Source organism: Zea mays, chromosome 5 (assembly GCF_902167145.1).
Source record: "Zea mays cultivar B73 chromosome 5, Zm-B73-REFERENCE-NAM-5.0, whole genome shotgun sequence".
In the NCBI taxonomy this organism is placed as follows: Eukaryota; Viridiplantae; Streptophyta; class Magnoliopsida; order Poales; family Poaceae; genus Zea; species Zea mays.
In genome coordinates this window covers 107,945,538-107,964,499 of record NC_050100.1, presented here as the reverse complement: position 1 = coordinate 107,964,499, position 18,962 = coordinate 107,945,538, and the positions used below count along the sequence as shown (strand labels likewise).

At 45.1% G+C, this 18,962-nt stretch overlaps 1 protein-coding gene across 1 annotated transcript in view; it reads left to right on the top strand.

Moving 5' to 3' along the window:
* The window catches only part of LOC100278461 (uncharacterized), a 51,146-nt gene that overhangs the window by 16,177 nt on the left and 16,007 nt on the right, over nucleotides 1-18,962 (top strand). Inside the window, 9 exon segments of the mRNA NM_001151734.1 lie at nucleotides 1,564-1,714; nucleotides 2,444-2,569; nucleotides 2,653-2,812; nucleotides 3,354-3,414; nucleotides 3,503-3,770; nucleotides 13,081-13,206; nucleotides 14,131-14,286; nucleotides 14,494-14,737; nucleotides 14,867-15,304. Of these exon segments, the coding sequence (NP_001145206.1) occupies nucleotides 1,564-1,714; nucleotides 2,444-2,569; nucleotides 2,653-2,812; nucleotides 3,354-3,414; nucleotides 3,503-3,770; nucleotides 13,081-13,206; nucleotides 14,131-14,286; nucleotides 14,494-14,737; nucleotides 14,867-15,304 (1,730 nt within the window).

Here is an 18,962-nt window from a genome sequence, read left to right as displayed (position 1 = left end):
CATAAGATGAATTGAGGAGATGTAGTTTGGAGACATTATCATGGAGGATCACATTTAAAGCAACCAAGAAATCAGCCTTTATAATCGGCCAGGCAACTTCATAGAAGCGGCCGGTGTACCCATCTGAGCCTGGGGACTTGTCGGGGGGGGGGGGGGGGAGTGATTTTGACAGCTTTCCAAACCTCCTCGCCTGATCCAAATCTTGGAGACTGCTGGCCGGGCGATGGGAAAGCCTCCAAATTCAAAGAAAAATCCCTGTGCACTACTGTCCTCAGCAGGCTGTTATAAAAGCTCCACACCGCCTCCTCCTTTTCCTCTTGATCCATTATAATTCTGTCATTCACTTTCAATTTGCCAATAAAATTCTTCTTTTTCTTGTACCTTGCATGATGGTGAAAGGAGGTATTTGCATCTCCCTCTTTCAACCAGCTTAGGCCACTCTTGAGTGTAGCCATTGTTCTTTGTAAGGATGCCAGCCCCAAAGAGTGTTGTTTCAACCTCCGGTGCAACCATTCCTCCTGAGATGTTAAAGCTTATAAGTCTCTGGCCATTTCTAGTCTATGAAGGAAGGACCTCTTTTGCCATTGTCAATTGTCTTGAGATGTGCCCAACATTTATCTGGCTCTGGGATTGCAAATGCTGTGATAGTCTACTCAACTTATCTTCAAAACGTTGGAGAGGGCATAGCTTCAGCCGGCTGAGACCATGAACTTGCCACCTCATCCATGAAGCCATCAAGCTTGGTACAAAAACTCTCAAAATGGAAACGTCTTTTGCCCTGGGTGAGATCATGTAAGCCCAGCACCAAAGAACAATGATCCGATATCAAAGAAGCAGTGCTTTGCAATAAACAGTCCGGAAAGATGTCCTCCCATCCACTGGTATATAAGACCCGGTCCAGCCGAACCAAGGTTGGGGAAGACCGTTCATTCGACCAGGTAAAGCGCCTCCCTAACATCGGTAATTCCATAAGCTGAAGCTCATTAATAAGCCTCCGAAACCGATCCATCATAAACCCTAAACCCTGCATGTAACTTTGACAACACTTCTTATATGAATGTGTTAGGGAAAATGTATATATTATTTTTTTAAAAAATATATTGCATGAATATAATGATGTCATGTCTACACAACCAATGTAGATATCGTTTATATTTCCTATGGTCCTAGGCATTTTTGGACTCATCGCAATGATAAATTGAGCCTAATGCGCTTGCATTGTATTTTGTCATGGTGTAATGGGGTTTTGGGTGCTATAAATACTTGTTAGTCTAGCTACATAATATCTGTGGCCTTTTTATGGTGGGTGCTGGTATACTGCAGCATGGATTTGGTTCAGTCATGCTTGGGAAACTGGATGTGGCCTAAAAAATTGTTTCCAATGGCAATTATGTACAATATGAAGTGATTGCAAGTGATGAACTGTGTTGTTCTTACTTTTAGGAAAAAAGCTGTCCAACAGATATCTGCAATGAGCAAAGTACACTTTGTTCTTGGAGATCAAATTACTTGGCATGCTTTCAGGTTGTAACCGTAATGTTTGCATTCCCTACATTGATGCAGATTTGTTGAGCTTTTGTGGCAACTATCTGTACATGCCCTGAGAGAAGTCCACAAGAGAACATTTGCAGCTGATGTTGTATCAAATCCACTACCTGCAGCACTAACAGATGTTTCTTATCTTCATGCTGCTTCTTTACTCCCAGTAACCAAGGCAAGAATATCTGATTGTTGAATCTTTTGAGCTGTTGATATTGTTTTTTTACCATTTTGACGACTTGTTTTAAAAGGCTGATCATTCCTAAAGAGCTCTGTTTCCAAAAATATTGCTTCCTCTTTTTTGTAATATTTACCGAGTCCACGTACCTAAGTGACATAGTATTTGTTATATGTTTGATGGAATTATGTCAAAATTCTTTATTAGATAGATCAATACTTATCTTTTGAGTCTCATAGGTTTGTACCAGACAAACATTGTGAAAAGGAGGTCGCGTCTATGAAGTATTTTAGCCTTGTGAGGAATGTATACTCCTCCAAGTTTGAATACTTTGACACCTCGTATGAAGATAAATTTTGGGAAATTCTTATGTATGGCCAGTAACTGAGGAGAAAGCATGTGTGGTGAATAACTGAGAAACTGACATACATGAAGCTATGGCTTTTCATGTTATAATTGAAATAAAAATTGGTTATTTCTATGCTTATTATAGTGACTTTAGTGGGGTCAGCCAATTTAACTTTTTGTTAAGGTTGGTTTTGCTTTCTATCTGTAATGAGTTCAGCTATGATTTTAAAGTTTGATGTCTCAGATGCCTAGAAGGCACAAATAGTTCTGATTTACGCTTCTCCAAGCGATTTTGTATACTAGTCCTTATTTCATATTTGAATTAATGAATTCTATGTTTGATATTTTTCTTGAGAACTGATGGGGTATTCCTAACAGGCAAGAATAGCTCTGGAGAGGCGTAAATTTCTTAAAAATGCAAACATAGCTGTTCAGAGGCAAATGACATGGTCAAATTTGGCCCATGAGATGACAGCTGAGTTCCGAAGTCTATGTGCTGAAGAGGTACATCATAACTTCTATAGTCTATTTAAAATATGTGCTGCATACTGTATCCTTAGTATTATTGTCTCCTTTTGGATTTTTAGGCTTATTTGCAACAAGAGTTAGAGAAACTACAAGATATGAGAAACAAAGCAAAACTGGAAGGCGAACTCTGGGACGAACGGCTCTCAGGCTCATCTGGGCAGAACTCTCATTTGGTTTCTAAGGCAACTCGTCTTTGGGAATCAATATTGGCTCGCAAAGGTAGACATACCAAAGTACCATGACCAGAATATGCTGTTCAAATGCGGACTAAATGAATCACATACTTAAAAATGAGTTTTGATTTAATTGACACACCAGGCCAATATTATTACACTGTGGCATGTGTTATTTACTCAGTAAAATTTTCCACTTTAGGATATTCAGGTGGTTTGTTAAAACAAAATGTCTCCTATTCAGGAGTTCTTGCACTCCCTTGCGTACGCTACTGTAAATCTTCAGTGTTATACTTCCTCTATTTGAAATCAGTAGGATATTTGTTTCATTTTGACAATATTTTGATAAACAATTATTCTATTAATATGTCACTTATGTGTTGTAGAACCATAATCATGATTATTCTTTAAATATGAATATAATAAAGAAATTATTGGAGAAACTCTTGTAATGAAATAAAATATGCCTACTAATTTCAAATAGAGGGTGTAGCATCGTTGAAAATTAAAGATATTTCTTTGGATATAGTGTTGTAACTTCCAGTGGTAATCTTGATTCCAGATTTTGATTGCTACCGTTCTTGCAGGCCAGCACGAGGTTTTAGCTTCTGGACCAATTGAAGATCTTATAGCACATCGGGAGCACAGGTGTGTTCTACTTAACTTCTATTGAACTCTGCAGTCCAATACAGTGCTATCCTTGTTATATCTTTTCTAATATTCTGTATTCTATTAGATACCGGATATCAGGATCACAGTTACTAGCAGCAATGGATATGAGTTCAAGTGTTCCACATTCTGAGTTACTATCATCTAAAGCTGGTGAAACTTCTATAATTTTGGAGAAGCAGGAAGAATTTTCTCAGCTATTCCAAGAAAAGGAAGAAGCCCTTACAAGGTCAGATGATAGGAATGGACGTACTCAGCAAACTGTTGATGTAGCTGAAATTCTTCGCCGCTGGACCCATGCTTTACAACGTATTCATAAACAATCTCTTCATTTGGTAAGATATTAATTGTTTTAGTTTGAACTGGCAATACATCAGTGACATTGCTGAATTTCTTTTTTTTATCATGTCCTAATGATACAACTTATACATCGTACTTCAGCATTATCAACCACTATTTTTCATAATGCTTGCATTATAATATGTTTATGTTGCTTTTTTGCAATATCACAGTGAATTTCGTTTACATTGCTCGTGGAGCATTGCATGATATACTACAAACTTATCCTTGTACAAAATTGTAGCTTAATTAGATAATTAGTGTGTGTTTGGTTGGGGGATGATGGCCGATGGGGGATGGGATGGGTGATACTAGATTTTGTGCTGTTTGGTTCCGAGATGACTAGGGCTGCTCCGTCACCACGAATTGAGCGGGTGGGGAAGTTCTCTACGGATGCCGTCACTGTTCATTGTCGTCTTCCTATGCCCGAGCTCATGGATTGGAGCTTGCCGGGAGGGGGCTAATGCTTGAGCTCGTGGGGGAGAGGGCCAAGCTGCTCCATCCTCGATTTCCTAGTGCTCGAGCTTGTGGCGGCCTCATCCGGGCAGTGTGGCGCAGCAGAGCTTCAAGTGGCGCAGTGCATGGGGAAGGGGTTTCGGGTGGCGAGCAGCACAGACCATAAATGAGAAGCAGAGCAGAGGAGTCAAAGGAGATGATACCTGTGCGCGCACAACTTTGGCAGGATGTGACGTGTCAGAGCTCCAAGGGGACAGGAAGCACACATGGCTTAGGTAGGAGGTGACACGTCAGAGCTCTAAGGGGTGGCCGTGACAGAAAGCAGACATGGCTTTGGCAGGAGTGGATGCAACAGCCAGCAGGTAGATGACCGCGTCTAGCAGGCAGACGCTGCTGGATGGGCAGCCACAGCTGGGCGCGAGGCCACGATGGAGGGACGGACGACTAGCAGGTGGATGAGGCACAAGGGCCACTGCTGGCCTGTGAGGCTGCGACGATGGCCACTTTGGAGTCTGGTATCTGGAGAACTGGAGAGGTCGAGAGGGACAGCAGGTCTAATCCCCTATCTTTCCCACACACTTTTCTTTCCATTTCTCTCATGCGCCCTTCTTTACCTACCCCCGCGGTTCCCTCACGCGCCTGTTCGCCCAGGACCCTCCTTTACCTACCCCCCCCCCCCCCCCCCCCCCATGGTTCCCTCACGCACCTGCTCGCCCAGGACGCAGGCATGTTTCACCGGCTGCCTCGTGCGCTTAGACAGCTGAGCGGGATTACATGCCCAGGGCACTTAATCTAGCACGTAGCCCCTAAGCAAGGCATTGACCCAGTATTTAGCGCCTAATCACATGCTTAATCGTGCCTTGTTGAACCTTGCATAAAAGTATATTTTTTCCCACCATGGTAAAGGCCGACTTTCATTACTTGACAGCAACAAAATTACAAGAGTTTGTAAAAAAGTAAACTAAACAAACTGCAAAAGCCACATTGGAATGAACACAGAGTCTTCATCCAATTGGCACAACCTGAACTACGAAATCGAAAGGAGTTACCCCATAACTTAAAGCATTCATTGCCGTGCACAACATCCAAACCCAGTGCAACATAACAGATTATATGTTATGGTCGGCCGCCACTACAGGCGCCGGACAACAGCATAGGCGGCGGCCAACAGTAGGCATGCAGATTAGTTAGATAAGGATTATAAGATTCAGGAGATAAGATTTGTTAGAGAGGAAAGAGGGGATCTCAGATTTGATCTCTTTAGATAAGGACTGGAAGGGAGTATAAATACTTGTAAGCACCACTCTATGAATTAAGCAGAAAACTATCTAGCCTCCTTCCTCCAAAGGAAGCAGACATATTTTCTCTCCCAAAGCCTCTGTTCAGCGTCCGCCGAAGAACAGTGGCCACGGCGCCCCTGCGCCAGTCAGCCGCACGCCCATCCACGGCGCCCCTGCGCCAGCACGCAACGCCTCATCCCTACAATCTGCGCAGTCTCTCTGATAGGAGCTCTAATCCTATCATTATGACAGGGCTTTTAATAGCGCACAGGCTGTGCTCAGTTTTCAGAAGTCTCTCAACATGGAATGCTGTCTTCAGAGTTCAGACGATCACCAACCCTGTTGTCATCTCCGTCCATCTGATCTTGCTGATGAAAGTACAGCGTCGTCTTCTTGAGGATTTCTGCGCCATGCTCCAGCTGAGGCGACCTGACAACTTTTTGTAAAACTGTCCAATATGTTAGCATATTGCAAATTAGACATATGATTTCAAGTAGGTGTCTTTATTCTTTTCCCTTCAAAGCACACCTGTTTCTTGTCATCCCCACTGTCCAGCAAACAGCAACTAAACTGATAAAGTGAACCTGTTTGCCCCTTCGTCACCAGTTAATCTATAACCACAATTAGGTGAAAGAATTTAGTCTTATGGTAACCCCAAAAATATAAGCCACAATGCTCCACACATATTTAGTTATTGGACAGTCGAATAACAGGTTATTAACTGGTTCTTCCTCTTGGCAAATGGCACAAGGACTCCTTTCCATTTCCTTTTGAGCAAGTTGTCATTAGTCAAGATAGCGTTCTGCACCACATGAAAATCTTGATATTAAGAGGGACTTTGAACTTCCATAAGTACTTGTTGTCCGTGTCTTCACAGTTTTTAAACATGTGTTTACATACTGATCTGACAGAAAACAAACCAGACTTTTCCCACTTCCAAACCGCCCCATCAAATTGGTCATTAGTTTTATATCTGAACAGCATATTACAGAGATCTCTGAGTTGGTTCTGCAAGTCTTTAGAGAGCCACCTCTTGAAACATAATCTCCATTTTAGATTGCACATAGAATACACTGAATATTCTTGGTCAAAGCATATGCTATATAGATTGGGGAACCTATCCCTACAGGGATAAAGGTCCACACCAAACATCATGCCAAAAATCAACATTCTTACCATTACCCAGCCTAATTATTCTTCCTTTAATGTACATGTGTTTGACTTTAATCAAGTCATTCCTCACACGGGTCTAATTAGAATGTTCAATGAAAGTGTAAGAACAATATATGTTTTTTCTCAAATACGCATGAGAGCTGCGTATCATTATATTAAAAGGAGAGGAAAAAGGCCAAGAGCCCAAAAACCCACACAAGAAAAACACACACACCCAAAACACACACACACACTAAAACAACACAGCACACAAAAACACACACACTAATAAACCAAACCAATCCCAAATTAACCAGGGTCAATTTTTTTTCGCAAATTCTTGACGCCTGCCAAAAACCATAGCTGCAACTCTTCTCTGAACCCCTCCTTTAGGGATTCAAGGCAAGGTCGAGCCCCATCAAAAACACACCTATTTCTATGGTTCCAAAGGCTCCATGCTCCAAGGATGACAACACTATTGAACCCTTTTCTTTTGCCTTTGGGAATCTTTGAGGAAGCTTTCCTCCACCGGTCAACAAAGCAGACATCTCTTCTCTTGGGTACCACAGCAGTAAGGCCAATTTGGGATAAGAAATCATGCCAGAATTGCCTTGCAAAGACACCGTTAGTTAAGATATGCTGCACAGTTTCATCTTCTTGGTCACAAAGGATACAATTCTCAGGAAAGTCAAGCCCTCTTTTTTGAAGTCTGTCTGCTGTCCAACATTTATTTTTTATAGCTAGCCATATGAATGTCTTACACTTGGTAGCCCACCTCTTCCAGACTCTCTTCCAAGGCTCAAATGATACTCTGCACCAGTGAAGAAAGCTCTGTAGGCAGACTTAGTGCTAAACAACCCATTGCTGGAAAATCTCCAGATATGCTTATCATCTATATCTTGTAGCTGAAATTTTTCAAGAACATCCCACGGCTCTAAATATTGTTCATTTCCAGCAAGAGAAACGTTTCCTTGGATGTCTTGTACCCAAGAGTAGGAAGAAAGGGCCTGCTGGACAGTTTTCTTCTTAATTTTCATTGGAATTGCAGCAGCAATGAGAGGAGCTACATCTTCAATAGAGCACCCATGAATCCACTTATCCTTCTAAAAATAAGTTGTAACCCCACTGCCAATAATGGTAGTCAATGCAATCCGAAATAAGGCTCTGGCCTGCGGTGAGAAATAATTGTAGGGTCCAGCTCATGGTGAGGAGATTAGGAGTGCCAAGACCTCCCAACTCAATAGGCCTAGCAACTTTGTCCCAAGCTACTCCTCTAGACTATTTTCTGCCTTTCCACAGAAAATTACTCCTAATTCTGTCAATGGCTTTTATAACCCTTTTATGAACAATTAGAGCGATAAGCAGATAAACTGGAATGACAGAGAGTACAATTTTAATTAGAGCGATTCTCCCAGATAGGTTCAAGAGACCAGCTTTCCAACTTGGAAGCTTGTCAGCAATTTTGTCAATCCAGGGTAAAAGATCATCAGCACTAATCCTTTTGTTACTCAGGGGAAGGCCAAGGTATGTTTTGGGAAAACTTTTGAAGGCACAACCCAATGTCTGAACAGCCAAATCAACATATTTCTCTTCACACCGAATAGGTTAAGAGACTTTTTTGCATATTAGTTTGGAGACCAGAAGCCACACCAAAACCCATCAAAATTCCCTTGACAACTTCAAGGTCTTCAACATCAGGCTTGACAAAGACAGCCACATCATCATCAAAAATTGAGACCCTTTGGTTGATATTTCTGCCAGCAAATCGGTGCAACAGCCCACCCTCATCAGCTTTGATAAAGGCTATTAGGCCGTCTGCAGCAGTCTACCCAAAGTTTACCCAAAAGCATTATTTTGCACTATTCTGCTTTGTAGAGTGTATTGTTCGTGGAGTGGAGTTTGACTATGGGTATGAGTATGGGTAAGCTGCTGGAGATAGCCTTAAGAACATCCATGGCAAGTATGAACAAAAGAGGGGATAGGGGATCTCCTTGCTTCAACCCTCTCATGTGCCTTATTGGCTGCCCAGGCTCACCATTCATAAGAATTTTGAGTAGAAGAAGACATGAGCAGATTGAGGATCAGGTTGCACCAAATCTGGCCAAACCCCAAATGATGAAGAATTTCCATCAGAAAGGTCCAGTTCACAGAGTCGAAGGCCTTCTTAATGTCCAGTTTCAAGAAAAGAGTTGGGATGCCCTTTCTGCGTAACATCTTGACAGTTTGGTTAACCATGAGAAAGTTGTCATGGATGCATCGACCTTGAATGAAGGCACTTTGGTTTGTGCCGACCAGCTTATCCAGTTCAGGTGCCAATCTGTTGGCAAGAATTTTGGTAAGAAGTTTAGCAAAACTATGAACCGGGCTGATAGGCCTAAAGTCTCTAGGGTGTATAGCCTCAGTCTGCTTGGGGATGAGAGTGAGATAGGCTGAGTTCAAAAGCCAGAGCCTTCCATGAGACCACTGTTGGATCACCAAGAATAGCAGCAAGAAGACCCTACTTGATTGTATTCCAACAACACTTATAAAATCGACCTGTGAACCCATCAGGCCTAGGGGCTGTATCATTAGGAAGGTTGGAAATATCAGATTTGATTTCCTTCAGAAATATGGGATTATCAAGAGCAGGGAGATCAAAATTGCGTCTATGAAAATCAGCAAGGTTCAGACTATAATTCCTCCCACCCTCTTTACCAGTCAGATTAACATGGAACTGAAACATAGCCTGCTGCTTGTCAACTTGGGAAGTAAGTAGTTGATCATTAACCACCAGATTATGGATGAAATTCTTCCTTGTCCTGAATGTAGCTTGTGCTTGAAAGAAGTATTAGCCTCACTCTAGATCGCAGCCTAGAATATGTTCTTTCCAAGGACGAGAGTTTTAGACACAACAGTTTGGTATGTTTCCTCAACCATTCTTCATGAGGCCAAAGAGACCTGCTGTCCTGGGCAATTTCAATTATGTGTAAAGTCTCCTTGTTTTTGGCCGCCGTAAGGTGGTTTTATCTTGTAACGGTCCGCTTGGACTTTAACCGCTTCTTAATATAATGATGCACAACTCTCCTGCGCTTCCGAGAAAAAAAGTCTCCTTGGCCAAAGCAAGCTGAAAAGAAACATGACCAACACTTTTTTGGCTCCAAGATTGCAAATTCTTTGCGATCCTTTTGAACTTGAGAGCTAGTCACTTCATGGGACAATTAACAGAAAGGTTGGAGTTCCAAGATTCAGCTACCACCTCTTGAAAGCTTTGCATCTGATGCCAAAAACTTTCAAAATGAAAACGTTTTCTTCCTTTAAAGCCCATCTTAAGACCCAAAATTAAGTGGCAATGGTCGGACATATTCGAGGCATTGGTATGTAAAATGCAGTTAGGAAATGAAGCCTCCCAATCAGTAGTGCAGAACACTCTATCAAGCTTAACTAAGGTCATGTCTTCTTTCTGGTTATACCAAGTAGATTTTCTTCCAAGTAAAGGCAGCTCCTTAAGGGAATGAATATTGACTCATCTTTCGAATCTACCCATGAGTCAAAAAAAGAAAATGACCATGAAGGGGAGACCAACTCAAGGGGAAAGCTGCATCCCCGCGAAGGATCCACCTGGAGCTCATCAGGGATCTCCCAACCAAATAGACTAATTTAGAGCCTTAACTTGGTTAAGTGAAAGAGGCTTACTAAACTATGGCACAATGCTCCAGATCATCCATAGATAGCGTAGCTTGCTCATTTTCAACCCCAGCTTCATGCAGATACCAGATAATGTGAGCAACTTGATTTCCACCAAGGGGGAAGCTTGGCTACACGCTTGGATCTTCTTGGCACAAAGCCTGGTGGGACAAACTTTATGGGCTTCAGTTTGGGTGATGTTGGAGTAGGCAGTACAATTGAAAGGGGCTTCGAGAGCTTATTGATGAAGTCCTTTGCCGCTTCGCTGACCATTGAAGATTGATGATGCTGCTTGGTTAGATTTCTCCTAGAGTAAACCTTGAACACCTTGCATGATTCCGATTGTGGGGTCGTATCAGAGGGGAAATGCACTCGATACATAAGATCTGACACATTCAAACAATCTTGATGGCCACCAATCAGATTAACAGTCAGTCCCTCAGTAGGATTGGTATCAGTTAAAGGCGTCATTTCAGAATATTGATCAACCAAACTAATAATGTTGTTGCAAGATGACGTACCCCCATCGTGCTGTAGAACATCACACAAGGAGGGGATCGAAGGGGTAGGTTCCGTAATTAACACAAAGACCGGGTTAGGAGGAATCAAAGGGACATTTTTTGCCAGAATAGAACTTGCTGGGTTGGCGACATTTAATAGGGTGGTTGTTATAACTCCAGGCGACAGAACAACATACGAAGAGACATGAGATGAAGCGTCTGTTGTCAGAACAACGACCGAAGGATTCGTGGATCTAGTTGCCATCGGCTCAACACCCGAAGCGTTTGGGAGAGCAGGGGCATCAACTAGTCCACTAGATGCTGCAATCAATTGGGCCCATGGACCCTAGCGCATTTGCATTGAAGCCCGAACAGAGGATGTTGGAAGAGGGGCTGTCGCTTCCACCGTCCATGAAGGTCATCGAAGCCCGAACAAAGGATGTTGGAAGAGGGGGCTGTCGCTTCCACTGTCCATGAAGGTCGTGATCCCGATCATCATCGTTGTTGCTCGGCGTCGGTGACAAAGGGGGGTTCACCTCCGGCAGAACTCTAGGATGAGACACCAAAACAAAGATAGGATAGACCAGCGTGTAAGGGAATGATTAGTCATCTCCAATCGAAATGGACAACTCTTCAACGTGGAGATCAACAAATGAAGGTAGATTCTCCGGTTTAGTGCACCATGCGCTCAACATGAACATAGACAACTTGGTGCCTTCCACCGAATCTGGATGAAGTCCTTGGATCAAGCAATGGCCATTGAGAAGATGCTCCACCGTCTCAACCCTTCAAAGGTGAGCCGATGTTCCATGAAGTTCAATGTTGAGGAGCAGAGGCAAAGCACCGTCGCCAGAGGCCATAGCTTGATGAGAGCACAATCTTAAAAGTAGTCAAAGAGGGGGCACATATAGGGATTGACTTCCATTGCATACACGGGTAGCCAACTCGTTGGAGAAGAAAGCAATGAAGGTGCTCGGCGCAGCCCAACGTAGGCCAATCGCTTCAACGTCAATGCCAGAACCCTCCGGATAGACAAAGGAGACGAGCATAGCACGTCAAAGGTCATCTTTAGCGTGGCAAATCCTCCTAGAGTGCCTGATGACACATGGGTCGGCAATCGCCGTCGGGCGGTAGGATTAGCCACCGATGGATCTAGGGGAGAATTTCGGCCGCAACTGCCTCTAGATCTCCTCCTCTGACCGTGGGGAGTACGCCTTCTCTCGACACCACCAAAATCCACGCCGCCGACCTCCGCATTACCAACCATCTCACAACCAGGGGCAGCCACCAGAGATGTCGCCTAGGATACAGGGCGCCACACCAAGACTCGCCTATGCTGATGCGGACCCGTCCGCCGGTGCGGGCACACACAAGCACGGTGCCTAGGCAACCGGCAGAGGAAACACCGCACCTATCGACGACACACTGCTGCGCGATGGGACGGGGAGAAGCAATTGAAGCACTTCCCGTCTTAGGTTAATAGGGATAGGCCTGGCAGGGGGCTTCAGAAGGCGAGGGCGATGCGGACGAGCACGACGATTTTCAGCCTTTACCTAGTTTCCGCCGTCATCTCTAGGAATAGAGCACTGGGCTTGATGAAACCGGCACGTCCTTATATGAAGCTTGTGACCAGATATAGTCCTAGGAACCATCGATGGAGGAATCGTCTTCATCGTTCCAACATTGGGCCTTGAACTTGCCAGCGGGGACAAACTTAGGGGAGGGAGGGAAGGGGTGGAGCAGGTGACTACGTGTGGCTCTAGGGGGCTGAAGCGCCAGGGAGAGGGGGAGGGGGCGGGAGCACATGGTTGGGCTACAAGTGGGTGTGTGAATACTAGAACAATATATTTAGCCAGTTAGTTTCATATATCTTGCATAAGCATATAAGCTTTGATGATTTATCGTAGTACAATTTATACTGTTAGAAAAATGCCTAAATGCTCGATAGACCATAAAACGAACATAACACATTACGAAATGTTATGTATGTTTTATAGACTAAAGAAATGGGGGATGTGTAAGGCTGCTCAGCTGAGCCTTATTGCATTATGAGTACTGTTACATTAGCATTATGAGTTATGACAAGATATTCCTGCATATGTTTCCCCAATACATCAGATGCATATAAGTACTGTACTGCATTCCATATGCATCATATGCTAATGTTGTGACTTCTGGTACATATGCGCATTTTCTTCTTTGATCTAAACTACATATTTATTGAGCTGATGTTCAGCTGTCTACTAATTTGATAGGCCAAAGCGAATGATGGAGAGGGGCCTGAATTACTGAGGAGTGCATCCAGCGGAGAGGCCAGTACTCATTCTGATTCGTTAACTGCAACATTAGCTGAACATCGCCAGCATTTAGTCAGTATACAGGTAACAACCTCCATGCAATACTAAAACTTGTCAGTTTATCTGTTATGACCAGTGTCACGAACAAATGCTGGAAGTGCTCATGTGGCTAGATGCATGCTAGCTCAGCAGGAGGCCACGGGCTCAAGGATATATTGTATTAGTTTATTTTCCCCACAAATATAGGTTATTGGATCATAGATTGGTTTTTAGAAGCAAGGTTACATTTAGGCACTAGGTGCTCTACCGTGCCTGCCCTCCTCTGGTCTCCACCGCCTCTGCACAACCTCCCGGCCTCCCCACATCACCCGCGTCTCTTGGGCACGCCTATGGCTTGCCTCCTCTTTGCCGTGCCTGCCTCTAGCCTCCTCCCGGCCACGCCTGCCTCCGCTCCCAGCCACTGTCCTCCCTCATGCAGCGCAGCTGTGGATCTGGGGGCATGAGTGCATGACACCTATCATCTGCCTACCCCTTAGGTGAGACAGTGCCCCTCTGCCTAGCGCCTAAGGCTATGGCCAGCAGATTGTGCATACGGCCCTGCAAAACATTGTTGCACTGTATACTGCACTGTTTACAAGGTAGAGTTTGAAATAAGAGATGATGATGAGTAAGCTGCTGAAGATTGCCTAAGTGCGCCTAGGCGAGCGCTATAGGAACACTGGTTAGGAGGGGATAAATATATGGAACTTTAATTGGAGGAGATTAGGCAGAGCAACAGATTTGTTGCTGTGCTTCCCCTCCCTCAGGTCACATGCCCCCCTCTGCATCAGGTTCAACCCTGTCTCCCACTTCTAACTTTCTCACTATCTCCCACTCCTACCTGTCTCCCAGACAGCTTAAACAATAGCGACAATTCTATCATTATGAGTAGCCACCAGGTTTTTGGATTTTACTGGTGAGTGGTTCAACAATATTTAATTGATATTTAATATTTGCTACTTTGTCTAGGGTCTAATTAATCAACTCAAGGAGGCTATTCCAGCAATGCAGCAGTCTATAGACGAACTCTCAGAAGAAGTGAATAGTGTATCTATTAACTCAATGGACCAATTGAACTCGAGGCTGCCACTGCCAGTACAAATTGCAGGGTTTGGAACATCAGAAGTAAGAATAAAGTTTTAACAAATAGGCTGTTTTATTTTATGATGATTTACCAACTGTTAAAGTAGGGTATCGACATATAGCAGCTTTGGCTGAACAATACCTTTTTTGTGTGAAGTAGTATCAGATTTCTATATTGTAAACACTTGTCAAGCAAAAAATATTGATATACACATTTATTCTACTATTTGACCACCCACTTTTAAGCAGGAAAGCAGCAGTGAAGTTTCGGAGATCAATTCTAAGCTCTCTTCTACACACTTGGATAAGCCTGGGGGCAGTCCTGCTCTAAAGCTACCACCATTATTTAGTCTGACTCCAAGTTCTTCTGGAAAAGGAATACAGACACAAAAACGGAGTGCATTGGCTCGTCAACGTAGCCAGGACATCACATCAGAACAGAAAACGCTTACCATCCCCTCAACTAAGGATCAAATGAATGGTTCAATGCACGGTATTTCTATCTTACTCTTCTGCTTTTCATTTTATCTTTATGCTCTCTGTCCTGTTTTCTTACTAGTAGAAAGTGAAGTGTTTTCATGATAGCACTGTTGAATTGTTTTGGTCAATATGGTCTTTGCAGAAAATGATGACTATTCTGCTCATGACATTAGACGTTCTGTTCGTGAAGCTGCTTTATCTAAGCCATTGAAGAATACAGAGAGACCACAAGATAAAAATAGTGATGATGGTTCGGAACACTTCTTTATTCCGCTGTCAATTAGTGCTGCGAAGAAGGAAATGGATTCGGTGGCAAATCGATGTAACCAAAGATTAGGTTTGTCACCTCAGATGAAGTTCCCAAAGAGCACAAGCTACAATGCAGATACCCCAATCAACAAAAGTCCAATTCTGTTAAGTGAACTCAATGGACATGATTCGATCAGTGCCATGAGTTTCCTTGACCCGGCTGGTGGTCTGGCACATCAGTCCTTTATCACTGATGATGCTCTGGATCAAGTATTCTCTCCTCTATTGATGGAATCTTCGTTGTTCCATGATGCAGATGAGGATCTACTTGGTAAGTCATAAACTCCATGGATTTTATTTTGGAAAGTAATTACGCGTATGCAGTATTGTTAAACTTCTGTTTAGGGTTAAGACTAGGGTTCTATTGTAGTTACCTAATTACCCCTATTGTAATGGGCTTGGCCCACCTAACTCCTCTATATAATATACTCTCAACCCTAGATTAGGGTTAGGGTTTCACATATTCCAACTTGGTATAGAGCTAGGTCTTTTCTCTCTCCCTCCCTCTCACCCCACAGCCGCTGGCCCCTCCCTCTACCTAGGCTGCTGACTACCCAGGCCACGCCCCCTCTAAATCCGCTCGGCCTGCTCTAAGCCGCCACGTTCTCTGCCGTCTTGGCGTGTTCGCCTGGCCCTGCTTCGCTGCCAGGTCGCCTGGCCCTCTGTCTGAACAGGTCCGCCCGGCACTGTACAGCCGCGGCGCTCGGCCCCCGCCGCCTCGGCACGCCCCCAACTGGTCGCGTTGTGATGTCTCCTCTCGGTTCGCGCCGGCACCTGGATGCCATGCTGCGCTGCCTATTTGCTTGGTCGCCACGCCGCCAACCCGGCCTGCTAGCCCCCCCCACCGTCAGTCGTGCTCCTCCGGCTGTTGGCCAAGCTCCTCCGGCTGTTGGCCAAGCTCCTCCCACCAATAGCTTGCATGGCTTCACCCCCGACACGCACGAAGGCCCTACTTGCCCTCGACCCCCGTGTGTAGAGCCAAGTCGTCGTGGCTGTAGGCCGCGTTCCACCCTACAGGCGTGATGTGCCTTGTTCCTCTCGACGAACTCACCCACATGACCGGGCGTGTGTCTGTCGTCGGGCAGCGCCCCTCCACTGGCCGGGCATGGCCAGCCCGCCCCCTTGCTGTTGGGCGGGCGCGACCCCCTCTTGATGGGGCCCTCCCCCCTCGCACCCTGTCGCGATGGGGCCCTTCCTCATCCTCGGAGCATCGTCTGTGTTGGCCCCTAGTGGCCATGCGTCGGCCACCAGTGGCCTCGCCTCCCCACTCGTGCGCTTTGCCTCGCTTGTAGCACTCGCCGCCCCGGCTCTAGCGTTTCTCCCGCCACCGGGAGCCTCGCCTTTGCCTTGGCTGTTGACGCCACCTTCCTAGATTCGCCCAGTTCCGCCGCGATCGCTGCGCGTGTCTCCCTTCACGACGACTTGCTTCTCCAGGTTATCTTCGTGGCTTTTGATCGAGTCATGAACTCAGTTCTCCATGACTACGTCGAGCTCCACCCTCAGGCGGGTCACCACGCTACAGGACCGCTTGTGTTCATAGTGACGTGATTACCTCCGTGACGCTCTCCCCTCTTGGTGGCTCTATAGGGGTGCCTCCATTGGCTCTCTTCTCACACCCCTTGTCTTTGCCGCCTCCTCCCACCGGTTGTGTTGTTGACTTCGACGCCTCGTTCCACACCACTCCCAACTCTAGAGTCGTCGCTTTACCCAACCCCTATAACTCCAGAGCTGTCGCTTTACTCCACCCCTATAACTCTAGAGCCGTCGCTTTACCCCACCTCTATGTCACACCCGGTTTTAGAAGACACACCGAATGCGAACCATGTACGTGCCAGGATTAGCAATTCACGTACACAACAGTTATATAACCAGACATCATCACACAATGCTCAAATAATAACATAGAAGATGGTAATAGTCTGATTACATCATGATGTCCGAGACATCCACATAGTCATTAACATATATCAAAGTGCGGAAATGAAACATACACACGGCCTTCACAGGCAGTCGACTGGGGGTTTGCCGTTAACCCACACCTAGAACTCATCGTACTCTTGGAACTCCTGGAGCTCCTCCACCACGACTTCATCTTCTCCTGAGCAGTGGTTGCAATGTGGACAACCTGGGGGGTGGTGGTGTGTAAAGCAAGGGTGAGTACACATCAACATACTCAACAATTGTCCCGTTTGGTTAGTCAGATAATTATTGCTAGTATAGAGCCATATTTTAGCATTAACCCAAGTTGTTAACCCAAAAGTACTCCCTCCAAACGGAAAGAATACCTGAAATCATAATCATAATAGAAACCGGCATTATCCTCAATGGAGCTCCCAAGGCTGATATATCAGTTTCATAACACTCTGCAGAGGTTGCACACTTTACCCGCGAGCCGTGATTCCTGTTTGCCTCGGGCCGATCAAACCCTTAAACACTACCAAGGTGAATAGGCAAGGTTTCACTACGTAGCCTTTACAAAGTTTTCCTGAGGCTGTAGTCATCCGTTAGGTTTCCTAAATGTACCGCACTCCTCTCATGGGGCAACCACCCTCGGCAGAGCGAGCCGCATACACCGAGCCCCATTGACGACACGACGGCGAAGCGAACTACGCCTCAGTTCCTCAAATTATTCAGCTAAGGGCGTAACATACCACCCTCATGGTTGTACTGTTTTCCCGGGTGGTCATCCAACGAACCAGTCCTTACGGAGAGGCACTCGAGAAACCGCTCGAGTCCCCTTAGATGTCGCAATATCATCATCATAATCAAAAGGGAAAACAACGTATCATAAATAATCTTTTTTTCGAAAAACGCAGGAGAATTGCGCCTCATTATATTAAGAAGAAAAACAAGGTCTAAGCAGACCAGATACAGAACGACCGACTTCCTTACGGAGGTTGAAATACTAAGAAACCAAAATAGTCCATCTGAGAACAACAACAAACTACTGAAGAAAAACGTCCTCCGAGGCTAAACCTCAAGAAGGGGGGCAGACAGATAGGAAAGCCCTTTAGCTCCAGCCATTTCCCACATCCATCGTTCCTCCATAGCCATCCTAATGGCTAAAGTTACATTAGGAATCCAGTTATCAAAGACACATCTGTTGCGGTGGTTCCAAATAATGTAAGCACCCAACGCAACCAGAGAATTTAGCCTCTTTCTAACCAGACCACTGACCGAAGAAGAAGCTTCCTCCCACCAGCTCATGAAGGAGGTCGAAGCAAACTGAGGGGCGAGCCTATGAAGGTCGAAAGTCCTAAGAAGCTGAAACCAGAAAATCCTTGAGAAAACACAGGAAACCAGGAGATGGTCTAAGGTTTCCTCCTCTTGATCACACAGAGGGCATATCAGAGGGTGGTCTAGCCCTCTTCTAGCTAATCAGTCAGCGGAGAAGAAGGCCCTGACCTTATACGACACATGAAAAGGGAATACACCGAAAAATCCTTTTGCACAGTTTTTCCAAATCTGAAGGTAATCCATCTTCTATTTATTAGAGCCTCTTGCACAGTTTTTCTTTTTGTGATCCTCTTGGGAATACACTGAAAAATCCTTGGAGCAATATCACGAATTCTCTGCCTGGAGATCCATTTATCAGTCCAAAAAAGGGTGTTGGCACCATTGCCAACTTCTGAAACTAGAACAGTGGAGAAGAAGGCCCGGACCTTATACGACACATGAAAAGGGAGCTACGCCCAAGGACGAGTTGGATCAGTTTTGTGCAACCACAACCATCTCATCCGAAGAGCCCAACACATCTCGGGCAGACTGGAGATGCCCAGGCCACCGAGCCTGAGCGGGCGACAAACTCTCCCCCAGGACACAAGACAATGACCACCCTTGGCCTCTTTGCGACCTCTCCAAAGAAAGCATTTTCTGATTTTGTCAATGGCATCCCAGGCCCAGTAAGGGAAATCGATAGCCATTGCTAA